Raw genomic sequence first — 20,511 nt, 5'->3', positions numbered from 1 at the left:
CTAGGGACAAAATTATCCCAAAAAAGTGTAACCTGCTCAACCCCTGGACTTAAGCGGTTGGGCTAAAAACATATTCATTGATGGGTGGTTGAGCAGGCCTTGTGCCCATATTAACCCATCTAATAGCTTGGGTTAATCTGGGCCAACAAAACTGCCCAACTTTAGCCCAACCCCAAATACTCCTAGCTGGAACAAATGACCCTAAATGCACAATGCATGAGCTATAACAGATAGAGCTCGAGATGAAGCATTGCAAGCACTAAATCCATACGGAGATCAATCACATCAAAAGCATTTTGCTTTTTTATTTTTACATAAGAGCCATAGGATTGGAGAGCCGGGAAGATGAGTCTTCTGCTGGGATGGTTCCAGCATGTCTCTATCAATAGAAGCTACATCATCAGTTCATTCAGAACCTAAGAACTGCATCCCAAAGACAACTCATCAACTTATCCTTGCTACATTATCTTTTGAGAAATCCACATCCAGTAAAAACTGTAGTAATTTCTCACTATTCAGTTATTGCACAGAAATGATAGACAAAAAGCTATAATCAAAATGCAACATCATGAGCAGTTACATAAGGATGTGATATAACCTTGAGACTGTTAAGCTTTTAAATTTAGGCTTCATAAGTGTTCAACCTTTGCATTGGGCTCACTGCTCAGTGGAAGCACCGGCCTAGCAGCGCAAAAGGTGCTGGATCAACTTTACAAGGATTGGTCAATACCATATCAGCAATCATTTCAGCTGTTCCTAGAGCCTGGTAAGAAGAAGCATTGACTATGATTATTACAGTTCAACTTAGAAGCATATAAGAACTCGAAAAGACAGTATGAAAAGCGGACTCATATTAAAATGAAAACTAGTATGTTTCTAATAAAAAATGTCTTACAGTTCATCTTCAGAAAGAGATTAGAGAAAAGTACCAGCGACAGTCCTTCTCCTTCATGCCCGGCAGCAAGAAACACATTTGAAAATCCAGGAACAAGCCCAATGACAGGCTTTCCGTCCGGAACTAAATCAAAATAAAGCCAAGCCCATGAGCATGCTTACAACTTCGGCATTATTTTAGTAGTTCAGTCATGAAGTAACAAGTCAAAAGATTCTGGTTTTCACTTACTGTAAGGTCTCAATCCTACTCTAATTTCTCCGCTTTGACGCAAATCCTCAAGCGACTCTTTTCTTAAAGCAGGTAAGAACTCCCCAACCCGCTGCCATATGTGATTGATGACAGATTCATCAACCTCTGTGTTAAACCCAACAAGCTGTCGGCTACTCCCTGTAAGAAAAGATCTTGGTGAATAGCCATGAGTGCACATTTATAGAAACCACACTTACCTTAAAGGGTTTGGATTATAAGACAAAAAAGATGGACAGAAAGATAATAAGATGACATAAAAGATAGCACAAAATGGATATTTCCTTCTTCCATTACGATTTTATTCAATATAATTGGACTACCAGATACCATAAAGATGGGACAAGTGCCTCCAGCTATCATAGTTACACAGCATGAGACGTTGATCGTTTCTGAAATTTCTGAAACTTTTTTGAAAAATATATTTGTTGACTTTTAAAAGGAGATTTTGCGAAAAGTTATTACAGAAAAGCTTTTTCAATTGGGAGAAGCTTTGAGGGTGTTTTTCAATTTAAAAGCTCTTTCTTCCACTCAACAAAGACCACAAATCTTCAAAGAACTACGACAATTCAAACACATTTTTCTTGCACTAACTTTTTCACCAAAATATGTTTTGGAACAACTTTTTCCAGAAGTTGTCCAAACGGCTCTAGATATCATGAAATAGCAAAGTTAGAAAAGACATAAAGCGAATGATATATCCTAGCTGGATTGTCCATACTTTCAAAGAAGTACATCAGAAATTAGGCAAAGCTCTATGTTACATAACATGTGGTAGACCTATATAAATAACTAAAAGTGTCACCTCTTTAGCAACTTAAGCTTTTAGATAATACAGTTTTATACAATTTAACTGATCTTAATTTCAATTCTCAGTATCACTCTGTAATAGCATATTTCCACATGCTTGGCCCAAAAAAAGATAGTGTCCCCTATTTAATAGTTTAAATTTTAAAAATTAAGATGAGGCAATTTAAACAAGAGACTTCTACATAAGGAGCATCTGCAGTAGGTAGACATTCTTTCCTGCATGCTGACCAGCTTCCTAAAAGATAGTGCATCGATCTGGCTATCAACAGTCTTTTATCGATAGGGAAATAAGCTTAATTACTAATTTAAAGAAAAACTTTAATTGCAGTGAATAATTAATGAACTTAGGGCTCATTTGGTACGAGGGATAAAGGATAATTAATCCAGGGATAAAATTTGAGATGAGTTTATCCCACGTTTGATTGGGATAAAATCGCGGTATAACAATCCCTACTAATCCCGGGATTGTAGTGTTATTTTTATCCCTATGGGAGGGTGAGATAACAATCCCGGGATAATTAATCCTGGATAACTTGTTTCCCAACCAAACGACCCCTTAGAGAGAGAAAAACTAGAAACAAGAAGCAATTAATCCTTTGCATTATAAACGGAAGAAGGGGGTGCAATGGAGCTTGGAGCTATCCATATCTAGCTTAATTGCGTTAGACATATTGGTTGTGGGTGAAAGAAAGGAGGGACAAACAATTCAACAATGGGATATAGTTTACCAAGGACAAGACTGCCTGATGCATCCATGGTTGCTGTCATTGAAACAGACAAATCTTGTGCATTATAGACAGGTCCTAAATCAGATGCAGTAGCTTTGAGAGTTGCTGACTGATGGTTGACATACCCTGCCTCCATAATTCCATGATTCAGCTTGAACGACTTGAAATTCTCTATCACAAGCAGGTGACCCTGCTTATAGAGGCAAAATTTAGCTTCACAAATATATGAATATAAAATATTTAAAGGTTGAGTCTATTGACAAGTAGGAACAAGGTCTCATGAGAAAAACTTATGACTAGGAGGAAGATCCTACTGATCCAAAAAAAAGGAGGTAGATCCATATATAGAATGTGTAATGGAATTGCCATTACACATTACATACTTCTCTCTATGTCCACTGTCTTCACCTTTTTTTATATTGATATTCACTTACTGATCTCCCTATTTGAGCTGGATAGGCTTAGGAACTATAGACAGTACTGTAAGGACACTCATTGACAATCTTGGATTCGTTTAAGGCCCGATTTAGAATGACGCACAGACAGCCCATTATGAGATTCGAATTCTTCTAACTTCTGAGAGTTTGTAGCTTGAGCTTGTAAAACGATATCTTATTTAAAGTTAATAACCAGTTAAAGCGATAAAGGAAGTGGATCAATACAGATGCCATATGCTGATATAAGAAGTCATGGAGCAACTTTTGATTTCATTTCTCTTCTTTCTCGTTTTATGCTCTCTCTCTTTTTTCCGAATAAGCTTGTAACTTGGGTTATCTAGCAATCCCTCCATAGAAGTAACGGAAATATGAATTAACAATAAAGCGGTCCACTCGAGGGGGGAGGCAGGGGATCAAACGAAAGTATAGTTCGTACTATTATCAGGTGAGCATCGAGTTACATATCCACAAAACATCACATGTTTACTTTAAAGTATTGTATGGATTTATGTTGCTTACATTGCAGGATCTGAAAACTTATTAAGGCAAAACAAGGAATCAGCTGAACTTAAAGAAATGCTCTGAACTCACAGAGAGGGCAAGGTTAAGAAATGGTGGCTTACAAACTAGCATATGCATGTGAAGAACCATGAATCAGATATAACTCTCCCAATTGGGTTATCTAGCAATCCCTCCATAGAAGTAACGGAAATATGAATTAACAATAAAGCGGTTCACTCGAGGGGGGAGGCAGGGGATCAAACGAAAGTATAGTTCGTACTATTATCAGGTGAGCATCGAGTTACATATCCACAAAACATCACATGTTTACTTTAAAGTATTGTATGGATTTATGTTGCTTACATTGCAGGCTCTGAAAACTTATTAAGGCAAAACAAGGAATCAGCTGAATTTAAAGAAATGCTCTGAACTAACAGAGAGGGCAAGGGTAAGAAATGGTGGCTTACAAACTAGCATATGCATGTGAAGAACCATGAATCAGATATAACTCTCCCAATTGAACCTCCCCCCCCCCCAAGGAGAAGAAAATGAAGTTTATAATATAGTGACAATGATGTAAACAATGGCAAATGGAGCCACGAGAGTGAAATAAGAGATATCAGTAATGGTCTGGTCCGAGCTGGTATATGAGCATCGGCATGTGAATGAGTGTAGTCACTTCCATGCATCCCCTTCTTCCACTTTATGTGCCATTTGGTTGTAGCAATGAGACAGATGACTAAAAATTGTGCATCCACAAAAAAAAAAAGGCCAGCCCGGTGCACTGAACTCCCGCTATGCGCGGGGTCAGGGGAAAGGCCGGACCACAAGGGTCTATTTGTTGATCCACAAAAGATCAACAAATAATGGTTTCTCTTAAACCAAATATTTAAATCTCTTTTTCTTTTACTCCTTTATTCTTTCTTCAATAAGATGACAAACACACCCACTACGGGTGCGTTAGCAAACAAACAAAAAAAAAAGAAAGATAATAAGACGAAAAAACAAATGGGACAAAAAAAACAACGCAATGGGCATGTTACATCTTATCCAAAACCTTTCGAGGCTTTATTGGAAGATCGAGCTCGATATCTGGTTGCTTAATCAGGTCATGCATCAAAGACCCAGTCCAACAACCTGCTGCAATTACAACAGCCTTCTTACTATGCAATGTAGTCTTGGAAGTTTGAACAGCTCCAACCTCGCAGCTATTTTCAGGTCTGAATTTGAAATTTATTAATATAGTGATTACATGGACAAGTAATAGTTCAAACATCAATAAAAATGGAAACTGCCAAACCTAACTAATCCAATAGCTGGGTCATGATAAAATTCAGCATATCTCCCTTCAACAGCAAAACGCCTGTTACCCTGGACAATGATCAACGACTTAAATAATTTCATATATAAGAATTGTAAGATAACCCGGAGAGAAGAACACTAAAGATTATTCCTGAAGAAGGAACCAAAGTGGAAGAGAAGGAAGAATGAGAGAAAGAAGGCAAGGGAACAGACCTTCTCAATAAATGCAACAGTACGGTGAGCGTCCAATTGGCAGTCATCAGGGAAAAAAGCTGCTCCACCTTCCTTCTCAAGCACAAGTTCTGGTTCTTCTGATAGCAAGTCATTGGTGGACAAGAACTCTGCTCTCAGCCCCTCCTGTGATAGCTCCTCTACCCTCCTTCTTAACATTGCTGACTCATCTGCTGTTTTACTAACTAAAAGGCTTCCTGCCAGATAATAAGAACTTCACTCAGTGGTTTCCCCTACACTCTTTAATATGATAGGACTGAGATAGTAACGGTTATTACAGAAGAAAGGTTTTGTTTAGCCTGTGCACGTGAGATAGGTATAAGGGAAGGGCAGGAGAAGAGCAAACTCCATACCATCCCTTTACATGAGATATCAACTAGAATTGCTTTCTAAATTGTGTTTACAAAAAAAGGATGTATACTGGAGGAAAAAAAAAGGTGAAAGATGCCTTCAAATGAACAACAACTACGCCTCAGTCCCAAATAAATTGGTCAGCATGCCTTCAAATGAACAGTATAAAGCAAAATCCACATTATATTTGTTAAGAAAATGGTCCTTAGGCCTAACTCAACTCGAGTCATGAGGATTGCCCAAGACCATACAAGGAGACAACAACATGTTCCCTCAACCAATATGGGACAATCTAACACCCTCCCCCCTTGCACACCAACCCTGCCAATTGGAGCATGAATGACATGACATGGGGGTCTAATATTGGGTAAACCAAGAACAAAATGGATGTGGCTGTGATATCATGTTAAGAAAGTGGACCTTGGGCTAACTCAACCCCAAAAGTTAGCTCACGAGGTGCGGAGTTGCAAAGAATGAGCGCCAATCTAGCAATTTTGAACAGACTGAAAGAATGTTGGGCTCTCTGTTGCAGAAAGTCTATTAAACAGAGAAGGACTAGACAAATATGAAGTGACTTTAACTTTTGCATTTACCAGAATTGTCTCAGACCTGAAAAATCTTCCAGACTGATGTCCTAGAATATACCACCTTTTGTCATTTGTAAATGAGCGTTCTAGAAAAAGGAAAAAGAATTACAATTGAGCATGTGTACCATTAAGGAGGAACAGACCTCCTCAGTACTGAAAATGTCTTCTAAAAGACAGGAAAATGATGTGATATTTCACGATTCTTCGATCATATTCTAACCCCTTGGGCTGCTTAAGTAGCACTCAGAAACACATTGGTCAGAATAGCAAGACATATAACATGATAAATTTCCAGATTCATTGCTAAAGTCTTAAATAGTACAGAGTTAATGTAAGTTGACTCTGTGTTGTCAAAGGCTCATTTAAGGCCGCTTAAGCCCCGAAGCTGAGAAAAGCTCAAGGAGGCCACTTCACCTTGCTTAAGTTGCACTTCAATATGAGACAAGACACTAAGGCGTGCACCTTGTTGCCTATGAGTTCTGTCTTTAATCAACCGGCACTAAACAACAAATATAATAGGTATATTAGCTGTTAAGGAAAATATTATGAATGAATTTGTTACTTTTTTCCCAAATTAAATATATTTTTTTATTTTTTCAGTTCAATGTGCCTTTTTTATTTAAGCCCACACTTTAGTTGCGTTTTGCGCTTAAAGCCCCTTGACTAAACAGCGGCAAGTAGAATAACTGAAAGGCAGATACATAGAGGATATTAAGTCACCTGTCTTCTTCCAGCCAAGTACCTCTAAAGGATCCATGCTTTGAAGTTGAATGCTCTTGGCTAGGCTCTCCCATAATTGATGGCTTCTCATCATTAATTTCCACTTATCAGTACCTGGCAATTTGTGTGCCTTCCATATGTATCCTTGACCTAGAACCAGGCTCAAATGCCAACGAAAATGTAAAGAAAAATCCACAATTAATCAGTCAAGACACCGGAAACAGTAGGAATAGAATATCATTCGATAAGTTCCTCCTTAAAATGACATGCCAGCAGATGATGTTCTCCAAATTTCTAGGGTGAGAGAATAAGAGCTTATAACGTGTTCAACTACCTTAGAGAAGTTTATGAAGAAATTTGAAACGCTAAATGTTAACACTTTAAATAGTTATTATAAAAAACAAATTAACTTCTTCTAATGTAAGAGGTGTAAAGACTTACCATTGCCATACTTATTCAGTTGATATTTGTGGGTAATCTAACTACAATCAATACACTGGCATAGCTCGTGAATTTGAATAAACTTGAGTTAATTCTCGTTGTATTAAGCATGTGGATTAAAAGAGTCAAAGACTTTAAACTTGATTCACCCACTCTGATATTGTACCCTTTGTGGAAAACTGTACATTGTGCATATTAGATCATATCAGTTTCGTGATTAGAGGCATGTGCAACTAAAGATATATACAGCATTTAGCCAAGACGGCACGCATAAGAATCGGGGGCGAACAGATATGGGTTCATCCGAAAGCTCAGATCCTGTATGTGTTAAAAATCCCACTTAGTATAAATGATAGATTTGGAACGCAGTAAATTAAATGAACTACGGTACGATTTTGAAGTGGAACTAATAAAGTTCAAATCCTGAGTAGTCCGCCTCTGATAAGAATATAATACAACCATAACAACAAAACTACTACTAGACATTGATTCCTAACTAGTTGGGGTCAACTATACAACAACAATAACTACTACTACTACTCCATTCCAAGCTAGTTGGGTCGGCATATAAATCCTCACTATCCATTCCGCTCTATTTGGACTCATTTCATTCCAATATCCAATAATTTGGGGTCTGGTCGTCAAAGTATCGATAAATTTTTACCTGCTCCAGTTGCGCCCGAGCAAGGAACAGCAGCATCAACTAGGGCGACGGAGAGATCAGAGGAAAGGAGCAAGTGGCGGGCGATGGTCAACCCAATGATTCCGGCACCAATTATGACAACATCAAAGGGGTTTGACGCGGAAGATTGACTCGAACTCGAAACTCGAAGTGGCACATGCCAATTCCTTTTACTTCGTTTCAATGAGAGAGGTGTACTCCCGAGGACTCTTCGGCCAAAAATCTTTTGATTTGAGGGTAAAAGATGAGCCTGTAGCTTGTTCGGAGGAGGCGCAAGTACACCGTTGGTATTGGGATTAGAGTTTATTGTAATTTTCAAGGCCATCGCTGCCATTTTTTTCGATTTTCTGCTGCAGAGCTACTCTTTTTTGAGTTTGCTTTTCGTGTCAGCGTGCAAATGTTCAACAGTTTTAGCTTTAGCTAACTAAGAAGAGCAGGTGCAGCAAAGCTAGCTGTTTGCTGCGAGATCTGCTTCCACTTCTGGCATTTCTGGATTCAACTTGCAATAAAATATTGTAAAACGTGCCATAAAGTCTAATGGAGTATTAAAATTTGAACATAATCCGTCTTCCAGATTTGCAATTTTCAGGTCTCAACGTTAAAGAAGATTACCTAATAAAATAATCAAAATCATCCCCCTAAAAGTAAAAATTGGTGTAAATTTATCTCTTAAGTGTGTATGCGATGTGAGGACACCTTTAATCTGCTTATCAATATGTTCGTCTTATCCGTCTTCTGTTTTTGCTTTATTTCAAGATAAATATAAGTGTACAATGCTCATAAATTGAAAAATTGAGGCTGGGTTACCGGGTATGGGGACTTCACTAAGTTTGGAAACTAGATATCAAGATAAAGAGAGGTGTATATCTTATGAAGAGTTTCAAGAAAAACTATGGCAGTATGTAGAATGCACTTGCATTCCATATTTGGAGAACATTTTTTGATTAGTTTGATATTTGAGAACTGAAACTAAAAATCCCATCTGGCTTTTCATGCGTAAAAAAGTAGCGTAGGCATCCCTGGAAGTATAATTGAACATTAAAGCACAGAGACACAAAGGATAAAAAGTATCATAATCAGCATAGTTTCATATATTTGATAGCTTGAATTATTTATGTTTTGTTTAACAATGGTCTAATGCTCAAAAAGAGCGTTGGATAGGCTTTTAGACATCAACTGAGAAAAAGACATTATGGAAGTAATCTCATTACACTTTTGCTTCACATGCAAACACTCAATGTTTGCAAACTCTAAAACTTCAAACATACACCACCTGATTAGAAACTTGGCAAGAACTTCAAGGGGGAAAAGGAAAACGACGACCCAATAAACAGATTCTTTGCTACACCAAATAATGCCACTCTACTGAATTATCCTCCAACATTCAGCTATCCTAAGATCTCATCGTCCAAAAAATACATGACCACCCTGAAAGAAGCAAATGCCATCAATCTTAGGATACCTGTTTACTTAAATTCAATGGCTGAATGTTCCATGTCAGCAGCTACTCACTCCATTTGATGCATCAATTATCAATTTGATTCCTGCATACATCTCCAATGGCAATAAAAGGCCACCAACAAAATCTATAGGATCATAGTATATCAACTCGCCACTGACCAGAAAGCAGCCTCTCTTGGCTCTTGTAATGTTAGATATGAATCAGATTTAAGGAGCTGTCTTAAAGGTCATCCAGGTTAATCATTTCATCATTATTCCAACATATCCCTGGAAGCTCCTGTGAGTGAGCTTCTGAGAAGCTATCATTTTCTTCCAAAGCCCTTTCGAATGAACTGGCCAAATCTGCTTCCCATAGACCTAACTCACAGACTTTTTGGTACGCCTCATAACCTGCGGCTGTCAGGCCGTCTGCCAGCATCTCCTTCAGGATACTAGTACAGATACCTCCAGAATCCATTAGCTGCAACAGGACTTCCGAAAAGCCAGGGTTCCCAAAAACAACTACAGCACAACTTTTATCCACTAGCCTAACATCAAATTCATTATGGAGAACTTCATGTGAACCATGTAGGAGGCTTTTCAGCTGTCCTGCAGATGTCCCACCCCTGAATCCCCATAGGAAAACTAGATTCTTAATACTAATTTTTCTAGTACTATCAGTCCACACACTAACACCTTCATCAGCAAGACCATGAGAACTGGCAAAGCAAGGGTTGAACAAGTTTAAGTAGCATTCAATTGCATCAGGCAAATGGCCCTCAGCAGCTTCAGGAGCTTTTGGTGCAATTCTTAGTATGGAGTACAGCTTCGCAAACAATTCGCTTATCTTCAAAACATCATGTCCAAGAGTCTTCACTTCCGTGGCCTCAGCTGCTGTAAGTAATTTAACATTGATTAGAATTGAACTAAACAGTTGAAAAAGAAACCAAATGGCAATTTTACATGCAAAACCAGAAATAGTGGAGTCCAATTAGCAACATAACTAAAAGAGAAAAATTTGGGGAAGGGGTGGAGGGAGATGAGAGAGAATCTAGAATAGGTAGGTTTTTAAACATAAAAATGTTGTAATAAATTAGCAAGAAGGAAAACTTCCTTCACAGGAATATTGCCATTTCCCGCTGGCTACATGCTGCAAGTGTTTATAAGCATAACCACGTTATAAAGGAGGAAATGATCTCCTATAACCAGTTACAATTTGAATTGCAGAAAAATGATCCTACATATATTTTATTTACTAATCTCCTGTATTAATTTCTATCGATCTCCCGTGAAAAGGGCTATATAACTCAAATAACACTTGTAATGGGCCATAAAACCGATCTCCCTGTTATAAAGAAAGGTGGAAATACGATTGTTCTAACTCGCGACTCATGATGTTGGGGGTACTTGCCTTGGTTAGATATCTCCATATCAATAGGGGCAAAAAATCTTTGTTTCAAATATGAGATACTTGCAGGCAAATTGTTCACTTTTTTCAGAGGGCTGATTTCCTTCATAAGATGGTTGACATCAAGTACATTTGGGAGGACCTCACATAATGAACTTTTGAATTCATCCAGCGTTGATGGCAATGGAGCTAAGAACTTGGAATGGACAAAGGTAAAATCTGCCGAAGAAAATACAACATGTGTAAATATCACAAAGGTATGGGAGCCACAAATTCTAACATGAGCAAAATTTTCCACTTAGAGATTGACCATTAAGAGAGTTGTGGGCAACAACGGGTTTCTGAGAAGCGGAAATCAAATCGATCACCTCTCGAAAGCCACGAATGCGCTTATTATGCTCCTTCTCCTCATTTTGAAGTTCCTTCTGTGAGTATAAAGCAATATCCAGAGGAGGAAATGAGTCATTAACAAGCATTACAAACAAAGACTGTAAGCTAGTTAATTACCTGTAAAAGAATCTTGTCTTCTTCTGAACTTGTCAAAACAACTCGAACAGACATTGTCGTCCCTCCCTTTGCTGGGGTTAGTAAAGGTATGACATCAACAAAATCCTTCAGTGTCTGACCCAATATAAAAGTTCAACAAATATCAGTTTAAACTTCAAGTGATTTTTGATTCAATATAATGGAATATGCAGGACCTTCAAGATTGACAACAATTGAAAGAATAAAACATCCTTGTTCAGACATAATCAAATTTGGATTATTGTAACCTACCATAAACAGCATCTCTAGCTTCTTTTTTTTTTGGGGGGGGGGGGGGTTCAAAATTCAAGAGAATAATTCAAAAGGTAAAAGAGACAAGATAGAAACCTCCAACACAAGGTGCACTTGACGTTCACTGCATACATCTATGCTCAAGCATGGTCTGGATCCATATACTTCATCTCCCGAGACAATTTTTCTCAAGGAACTGATTAAAGCATCTGGAAGATGTCACGAGTATAAATGAGAGAGCAGAGAAGAGTTGGATTGACAAAAATAATCAATACCATTTTGCTCACCTTCAGGCTTCTTGTTGGTGTCTCTGCAAGCACTTATCCAACGCTTAAGTCGAGATTTGATCCTCTCTGCAAATACGGAATCAGCAACTGTATGCCCTGATGGAGATTGCACTGTACAGGTAATATGTGATGCATTTCCAATTCTATCTATTGCAGCTGATTCTTGCGATCTGGATAAATATGATATGCCTGTCAGATCAAGAAAGGTAGGGGACAGGAAGGTTAATTCCAGCTTTCAGTCAAAAGCTACTCTGGCAGCAAAAGGTATGCAGGAGAAAACAGTAACAACTATTATTAAAAAAGAGTACAATGAAAGCAATTAAGATTCAAAGTCAAAATGAATACTTAACGGAAACATGTCAGTGATGCATTACATTTCAAACCGGTCTAGCTCAGCTTACCATCATATATGCAGGCATTGAAATCAAAACCTTCTCGAGCCATAGAGGTCAAATATGATGATTGACAAGAGAAACTATAAGAAGGCATCCCTATTTTTAACTCATCACGAGGGAACAAATGAAAGTTGTATCTGCACCAAAAGCACAAAACATTTGTTATTCACGTTTCATGTTTTTTTTTTCCAGACAAAATCATCATTCTTCAACTTAGAAATTATAAGTGTAGCCACTAATCTTTCATCTAAAATAGTTCAATTACACCAGCACCTAACTAACACAAGAAAGAGCGAACACAACATTTTCTTCATTATCATTTTTTTTTTTGTTGAAAAAAAGTTGAGCATAATCGTCAACCAGAGTTAAAATGAAAGGAAAGAAGAAGAAAAACATTCATAAAACTGGGTGAAGTTGTTTCTATGAGCCACCATAAAACAACTACTGATGCCACCATCACGGACATCTGATGCCTATGTAGATATATCACTGTGCCACCATCAAAATTGCCAAAAAGATTTTGAAGGGTTTGGGAAAAAGAAATCCAAACTGTAAAGAGCAGACAAAGACTATTAACACTCAAAATTATGTTCTCAAGCAATGAGAAGTACCAATGGTGTTTATTAGGCTACAAAGAAAGCAACATTACGAAATCTCAGCACTATACCATCTGTAGTTCTAAACCAAAAAGTACCATTTATCCTATTTCTTCCGGTAAGATACCTTCAGCCACATTTCTTTCTCCTTTTAAATCCCCGGAATCAATAGCAAATGTGAGATTTTCTGGGGTTTGAAAGTTCAAAATAATGATGCAAATCTGATGAAGAAAACTGCATATACTACTGCATCTACACAATACCCTTTCCTCATCTTCTTTTTCTATGCACGACCAGCTGGCACATGCGAAAAAAACATGCTTCTTCCAATGTGCCCCAACATTTAACTGTAACCTCTTCAGTAGATAATTCACACACGCAAGCGAAAATTAATTAAAGACACATTACTACTGATTGAACAGAAAATTAATTAAAAGCACAATCTTGCGATTTGAAATTTAAAAATTAAAACAGAGAGAGAGAGAGAGAGAGAGAGAGAGAGAGAGAGAGAGAGAGAGAGAGAGAGAGAGAGAGATGAGTGAGTTAAAAGTAACGCACGGGTGAACGATGAGCTTGGAACCTCTAATGGAGAAAGGGCAAACGGCGAACTGAAGGACCTGAAACCGTTCAGCGGCGTATTTGGCTTTGAGATAGGCGGTGTGTGCGGTGTCAATTGGCAGAATACGCTGCCAGGGTGCAGAGTAGGCCCCAGTATTCTTCAATGAGACGGCGATGAAATCAGAGTCGGAGATGAAAGTACTTATCTCTTCTAATGCCGCTGAGAAATTGGACTTTGAAACTTGCTTTACACTCCATTTGCTCTGGTTATGTCCGGGGTTTGATTGGAAAATGGTTTTCGAAATCCTCGTGCAAAACAAGCGCCTCTGTAACATTGAAAGACGAAAAAGCCTTAGTTTCTACTTTTCGCTGTCCAGTGTTTATCGTTCTGATGTACTCCGATTACCTTTCCGGGAACGGCGCGACGGATACGACAGTTGAGCACCACCAGAGCTAGTTATAGTCTTGTTCTTATAAAGTGATTATATTCATTTGGAGCACCTGAAGTTTGGAAAAGTTACAAATAGATCCTTGAGGTTTGAAATTTTGGTAATGTACGCACCCGATTGGCTGATAGTGATAGGCCTTGGGAATGGAAGTCTTATGCTAAAACTTGCTCTTAAGTTTAGAAAACAACAATTAGTCCTCTTATATTCAGGGAATCACCTTTTAGATTTTGTTTAAATGTTAGTTATTACTTATAAGACCGTCAACAAAATCGACATATTATATCCAACTTTTAGGCTCTGTTTGGGTAATCATGATATATATATATATATATTATCTTTAACTTAAAAATTAAATTACTAATATACCCTTCTTAAAAACTTAACTACCCATACATATAAAATAAAAATTCAATGCTTCCCGGTAGCAACGAGTTAGCTAGCGTTTGGCCATAGATTCCCAAATTTATTCTGAAAAATCTGATTTGTGTAAAGTTTAGTTTAAAGATGAAAATGTGTTTGGACATCTGTTTTGGGTGAAGTTTGGTTTGGAAAAACTTGAAATATGACTTATACCCACAAGTTCTAAAAACTATCACAAATACCCAACAGTACTATTATCAATAACATTCATTGTATTATTGCAAACTATAGTCCTGAACATAAATAAATTTGATACAAAATTATTATTTTTATAATGAACTACATGATACACTATCAGATGACCGAGAAGACGAAGCAACATCGTTACAAAATAATAAATTGTGGGCTCTTTTATAAAATAAAAAAGTTTGGGGCAATTTTTTAAAAATATAATAGTGATATTTTGGCCATTGGAATTTGGGATTTTGCCAAAATGTAGGTAAAATCTATGGTCAAATATGTGTTTGCCAAATAAAATCCAAGTTTATTTTGTTCAAAATTATCTTCTTTTTAAGTTAGATTAATATTATTTTTTACACTACAATGTCCTTCCATCCAGTTTTTTAAGTTGTCGATTATTACTGGATGTGAATGATGTTTTCATACAATTTTTGATTTTACTGAATAAACAAGTGAATTGCCACGCCCAATAAGTTAATTGGAATTTGGAAAGCGATATGGTGCATTTAATATTTGCCCCAATAACGATACTCTTCTTTTCATTGAGAAAATGTAAATAAACCTAGAAATATTGCACGTTGATTGTGGGTTTAAAGTTGAACTTAGTGGTTAATCGTATTCTAGTGATTTGAATGCATGGCTCTTGTAACCATGGCTATTCTAGACTTGGCTTCATAGTCGTCTGCAATAGCACAAAAACAGTAGCAACAATGAGATTCCTCAAATTTTGCAATAACTAATTAGAAGGTATGATAGCTCTAATTCCTAAGCCCCTCCCCTGCAACGATCCGACATGTCGTTTTATGTATTTGCACCCCGTTTTTCCTTTTGATGCTTCACACATGTGCATTTGTGGTTTTATGACTTGCGAGGTTGGTTAGTCTCGTTACGGGAAGGTTTCTGGTTGATTTGGACCCTTTGGTTCATGACTAAGAAGTCTAAGTTGAAAGTGTTGACCAAACTTTGACTTTTGTAAAAGCGACCCCGGAACGGTATTTTGATGGCTCCGATAGGTTCGTATCGTGATTTTGAAATTGGGCGTATGCCCGAAATCGAATTCGGAGGTCCGTAGATTGATTTGTGTTGTTTTGCAGAAAGATGGAAATTTGAGTTTTAGAAGATTTTTTCCAAGTTTGACCATAGGTTGACTTTTGGTTATCGGGTTCGAAATTTGATTTTGGGACTTGGAATAGGTCCGTTATGCTATTTAGAACTTATCTACAAAATTTGGTGTCGTTTGGAGTTGATTTGATAGGATTCGAACGCTTGGTTGCAATTCTAGAGGTTCTTGAACTTTTCTTTGAAATTCATTCGTTTTGATTTCCGATTCATAGTTCTAGATGTTATTTTTGTGTTTTGATAGCGCGAGCGAGTTCGTATGATGTTTTTAGACTAGTGTGGTTGTTTGGTTTGGAGCCCCGAGGGCTCGGATGAGTTTCTGACGCGTCTCGGAATGGTTTGGACTAAAAACAAGATTTGCTAGTGTGCTGGTGCTCTGATGTCGCAATTACTAGCACCAGCCTCGCAATTCCGAAGTGGGCAGGGGAGGTCAGATGTCGCAAATGCGACTTCCCCATTCGCATTTTGCGAAGTCAGTGTAGGCTTGGGTTGGGTCGTGTTGACAGCCAATTTTAACCCTCCCTTTTAAAACTAATTTATTCAAACTTAATAATTTACAATGAACACTTTAAAAGTATTTTCTATTAATGAATATCTATTTTTTACAAATTAATTAAGTACTAGTCTTAAATTAATCACGTAGTATTAATATTATATAATTACAAATGTATTTACTATCTTAAGATTATTAAAATAATTTTTGTATATACATTACATAGGTTTTATAATTAATTTGACAAATTTACTCCTTAATTTCTAGTGAATTAGGTTACTATGTTAATATTTTGAAATTAGTGCTATAATTCGAAATATGCGTTATTTATAGATAATTAATTAGTAACATATATAATAATTATAATTTTATCACATTTTATTGTAATTGTTAAGCTTATTTAAATTAATTTTAAAAGGGTTAAAAACTAAAAGGCTACATTTGCAATTCTTCAATTAAATACAAAGTGGCTATTCCCTAAATCAATTCCAGCTCAATACCAGGCCCAATTCGGAATTGACCCAGTCCAAATACCCCATCCCCTTTCAACTTGGCAATCCATGTCATTCTCATTGAACCAATGAGATCGTGCCACGTCACCCTCATTTATCACACACAAAACAAACACACATGCATCTAACCCGTTGATCCATCTAATCAACGACTCACATTTAATCTCTAATTTTCCTTTAATTTTTAAACATCCGCCCAAAGATCCCATCTCCACCGTCCAAATATTATGATCCAATGGCCATTAAAATTCATTTTTAAAAACCCTTAAATGCTTGAAATTTCAGGGCCGTTGATCACCAGATCCAACGGACCAGATCCTATCTCCTATCTTTAACCTTAGAGATGGCCCCCTAATACCCCAAAAACCCTAAATCATTTGTCACCTGCCCAGCCGCCCTTCTTTCCCCTTCATCTCTCTTCTGCCCCAGCTCCATCAATCAACAGACCTTGCACAAATTAGTGCAATGTCTTAAAATTAACTTCAAATCATCTCATTCGTCTCTCATATCCACGATTCTCGCTGAATCTTTTCCTGTTTTACCATCAAAATTCAAATTCCCCCAAATCCGAACCCTAACCCCCAGAGATGAAACCTCAAATCGCCATTGACCTTTCAAATCCATGGCATGCATGGTCATTCATTTTGTTCCTGTACTCCTGATCTCATCATTTTTTCAATTTTCACCATTCGATTTCAAAAGCCCTAATCGAAGAAGTCAGACAAAAAAGATGAAACTTCAACTCGCCGGATTTCTTCTTTCGTCCTTTCAAATCGAAGCAAGCATGAGATGTTAGCTGGCTTCATAATTTATATTCAACACCTAGAGGTCAAATGCAATGACCTATGGGTATTAGGGTTCTGACCGATGGCCTCTTATGCTTCAACGTTCAGTCTCTCATATCTCTCATACTCAGGTAAAATCGACACTGATTTCCCCTCTATTCTTTATGATTTTACCCGACTATGCTTACATCATCAATTCATCATCGCTCTCCACTATATTAGTTTGAAATTTGAAACCCTAAAGCCTTAAATGACACTATAAAAGGGGTCTTCAATGCTCTCACCTAACACACAGATACGAACACGCAATAAGCACACAAAGACACTGAGTTATTTAGGGTTTCCCTTCTTAGATTTCTTACTGTTTTCTCTCTCTTTTGCTGAGTTCTATCGCTGGTTTAACCTCGAGGTTCTGGGAATTTTGAGCAACAAAGAGAGTTCGTTTGGTCTGCTTCCCTCGAAAAGGTCAGCACCTCTCTCTCTCTCTCACTTTTCTCATTTGTTCGTCTCCTTGAATGACAAGAGTATACTGAGATAGGTTCTATAGATTATAATTATTCTATATGTGTTTGACATGTTTGATATTTATGCTTTGTTAGTTTGTTGACCTTTTGTGGTCAGCTTGTTCTGTTATGATTCTTTAAGTGATAATCGATTAAGTCATTGATAATTATTAATCTTTGTTCCGAGCTTTCCTACAGTCTACATGCCTAAGTTCTTATGTGTTTATGTTCAATATGAACTTCATAATTCTCATTAACTTGCAGTAAGCTCATCTCTGTCTTGTTACACCTCTGTAATTTTTTGTGAGCTTTGAAATTGAGTTTAATACCTGATAATATAACTAAGATGACTTATATCCCCTTGCCTTTAACCTTGAGCCTAAACTTGAAGTGTCTCTGCTTGCATTTGTCTAACTGTTTTTCTGAGTTACTACTACAGTCTTTTACTTTGTTTAGCCACTATTGTTAAACCAATCATGCGTACCTAAACTTCATGTTTTTCCCTCCACTAATGATTCTGTTGTGATCTTCATATTGTTCTTTGCATCTTATTTGCCTTATTGTTGAGTTCATTATTTGATGATCCTAGTTGAGATATATCTGAAAGTTCAATGTGTCCATATCACTAAACTAAGGTGAAAGAATCTAAGTGATTAGATACTTTCCTTCTCTGCATCTGTATCTACTAACTCTGAGGGTGATCTCTGAGCTATCACTATAACCTTCTCATGATCATACTCGACTGTTGTATACATTTGTAGGAAACTATCTTGCTTGAGTTAAACTATCTTCTTTTCATGAACTTTTGTTGTATATATTCTGTTGAGGTTAAGCTATCTTCCTCTTCATAGTGTAAGTCATGATCTTGTTAGGATAAAGCCAACTGGTAATTATTGCATAACTATATTTGTTTGTCCCATGATTAGTTGAGATCTTCATATACATGTGTAATTCAAAACTTGTGCAGTACATCTTTGTTCTCAATCTCTTTGAGCCACTGTTGATTTTGTAAAGCTTGCATGCATCTATCATCAACTTATCTTTCATGAAAGTAGGACTCAGACATTCTATTATAATTAATTTAGGAGCTGAAACATGATCACTTCATACTTATATACTAAGTTAAGCTTATGTTTGAGTTGAATTTGTTTTTGATACAATGTTTCCATTTCCTCTCTTCACTAACATGTTGATTTGATTCTGTAATTGGTTCTATAATGTGCAAAGTTCCCCTGCTTATATGAGGTCACTACCTTACTTACCATGCCTATGTGTAGTTGATTAAATATTGCAAGTATCACTGTTTGACTCTACATCACCATGTTTTTGTTTTAAATTATGTCCAGTTCTTCTCTTTATTATTAATCTAAAACTGAACCTTACTCTCAAGCCTTATGAAGTCTTTTACTGATTTTATCTGAACATGATGACTTGTTAATACTGTTAGAAGCATGACCATGTTGAGACCTTAGGGATCCCATGTTTGAATCTGTGAATTTGTAGTCATGATGAGAGTTTAATCCCATTCCTGATGACCTTGATAACCTCTCTGTAATAGTGGTTTACCATGACTGTTTGTTTGAATCTGCATTGATGATTTTTAAGGTGTTAAGTTGTGTTATTAATACATGTTTTAATATGTTGTTCCTTAATGACTTACTCCTGCAACAGTATGATATGAAACTTCTATTTTTCATCTATCTGTGTTCTAAAGTCACCCCCTCTTAGGTTTACTTGATATGTGTTTCTTATTTAGTATCAAAGTAATCTATATTATTCTATTAAGAGGAAAAGTATATATTTTGTGGTAAGTAATACTTTAGTATTTAGTTTACATTGGAAGGGCCTCATTGGCACTTAAACTCATAGGGAAAACATGTTGTTTGTGTTTAAGGGTATTTGGGAGCGAAGTTCGACTCTAGGTTGGGCTACCCTCTTTGGCACAAGTATTTCCTTGGGCCTTGATGTCACGCCCCAAAATCGTGGAGCGCGACCGGCGCTCAACCGAGTGAACCCGACCGAGCAAGCCTATTAGATTTCTTTTACCCAAACTCATTCATGAATAAAGAGAATATAGATAACTGTCTCGACCATAGCAATCTTATTAAAAGCTATCAACAACATTTATAGGATTTAAGATGAGATCTTATATAACCATCTTCACACAAAGCGGCCCCGCCGCCTCACCCGATGTATGCAGGTGGAGGTGTACGTACAATACCACAACTCTAATCAAGCGGCCCTGCTGCCTCACCTTAATGTATGCGGGTGGATGTATAACCACAGTACCAAGAACCTACACAAAGCGGCTATGCCGCCTCACCCCAATGTATGCGGGTGGAAATGCATCAACGATACTAATACCAACACAAAGCGGCTATGCCGCCTCACCCCAATGTATACGGGTGGTGGTGCCACAACAATACCAAAACCATATACAAAGCGGTCGTACCGCCTCACCCCAATGTAAGCGGGTGGAGGTGCAGTCCCACAATATCATAATCCCTACACAAAGCGGTCATGCCGCCTCACCCCAATATATATATGCGGGTGGAGGTGTATCACAATCACAATCTCTATACCATATAACAATCACAATCTCTACACAACTTGGCATAATACCTTTTACATAAAGCATGACTAGAAATTATAACATGT

The 20,511-nt window shown here is 37.3% G+C and overlaps 2 protein-coding genes across 4 annotated transcripts; both read right to left on the bottom strand.

The window, feature by feature from the left end:
* Positions 1-282: 282 nt before the first annotated feature.
* Positions 283-8,661, bottom strand: LOC107775405 (uncharacterized). Of its 2 annotated transcripts, none has more exons than XM_016595130.2 (9): positions 7,914-8,661; positions 6,809-6,958; positions 5,133-5,347; positions 4,918-4,988; positions 4,675-4,837; positions 2,680-2,869; positions 1,124-1,282; positions 896-1,018; positions 283-763 (listed from the first exon to the last, which is right to left on the bottom strand). In XM_016595130.2, exons 1-9 carry the CDS (start codon positions 8,263-8,265, stop codon positions 747-749), a joined length of 1,440 nt encoding a protein of 479 aa, XP_016450616.1. In that variant the 5' UTR covers positions 8,266-8,661; the 3' UTR covers positions 283-746. The 2 variants fall into 2 exon arrangements, with proteins under 2 accessions (XP_016450616.1, XP_016450615.1); XM_016595129.2 differs by having other exon boundaries at positions 930-1,018.
* Positions 8,662-8,994: 333 nt separating this feature from the next.
* On the bottom strand, positions 8,995-13,849 carry LOC107775406 (poly(A)-specific ribonuclease PARN-like). Of its 2 annotated transcripts, none has more exons than XM_016595132.2 (8): positions 13,393-13,849; positions 12,245-12,375; positions 11,844-12,032; positions 11,653-11,765; positions 11,287-11,400; positions 11,090-11,204; positions 10,783-10,998; positions 8,995-10,262 (listed from the first exon to the last, which is right to left on the bottom strand). In XM_016595132.2, exons 1-8 carry the CDS (start codon positions 13,725-13,727, stop codon positions 9,613-9,615), a joined length of 1,863 nt encoding a protein of 620 aa, XP_016450618.1. In that variant the 5' UTR covers positions 13,728-13,849; the 3' UTR covers positions 8,995-9,612. The 2 variants fall into 2 exon arrangements, with proteins under 2 accessions (XP_016450618.1, XP_016450617.1); XM_016595131.2 differs by having other exon boundaries at positions 8,995-10,265; positions 13,393-13,848.
* Positions 13,850-20,511: the final 6,662 nt, after the last annotated feature.

Source organism: Nicotiana tabacum, chromosome 19 (assembly GCF_000715075.1).
Source record: "Nicotiana tabacum cultivar K326 chromosome 19, ASM71507v2, whole genome shotgun sequence".
Lineage (NCBI taxonomy): Eukaryota > Viridiplantae > Streptophyta > Magnoliopsida > Solanales > Solanaceae > Nicotiana > Nicotiana tabacum.
This window is presented reverse-complemented; position numbering and strand designations above follow the sequence as displayed.

What these genes read in the sequence shown, in the direction of transcription:
- LOC107775406 (XM_016595131.2), bottom strand. Translation starts at nt 13,727, where the DNA reads ATGTTACAGAGGCGCTTGTTTTGCACGAGGATTTCGAAAACCATTTTC. An exon ending in TCCAAGCTCATCGTTCACCC is followed by an intron (nt 12,376 to 13,392) that starts GTGCGTTACTTT and finishes CTTTTGGTGCAG; the next exon opens with ATACAACTTTCATTTGTTCC. An exon ending in AAGTGCACCTTGTGTTGGAG is followed by an intron (nt 11,401 to 11,652) that starts GTTTCTATCTTG and finishes ATATTGGGTCAG; the next exon opens with ACACTGAAGGATTTTGTTGA.
- LOC107775405 (XM_016595129.2), bottom strand. Translation starts at nt 8,265, where the DNA reads ATGGCAGCGATGGCCTTGAAAATTACAATAAACTCTAATCCCAATACC. An exon ending in CTCGGGCGCAACTGGAGCAG is followed by an intron (nt 6,959 to 7,913) that starts GTAAAAATTTAT and finishes GCCTGGTTCTAG; the next exon opens with GTCAAGGATACATATGGAAG. An exon ending in AAGGAGAAGGACTGTCGCTG is followed by an intron (nt 764 to 929) that starts GTACTTTTCTCT and finishes TCTTCTTACCAG; the next exon opens with GCTCTAGGAACAGCTGAAAT.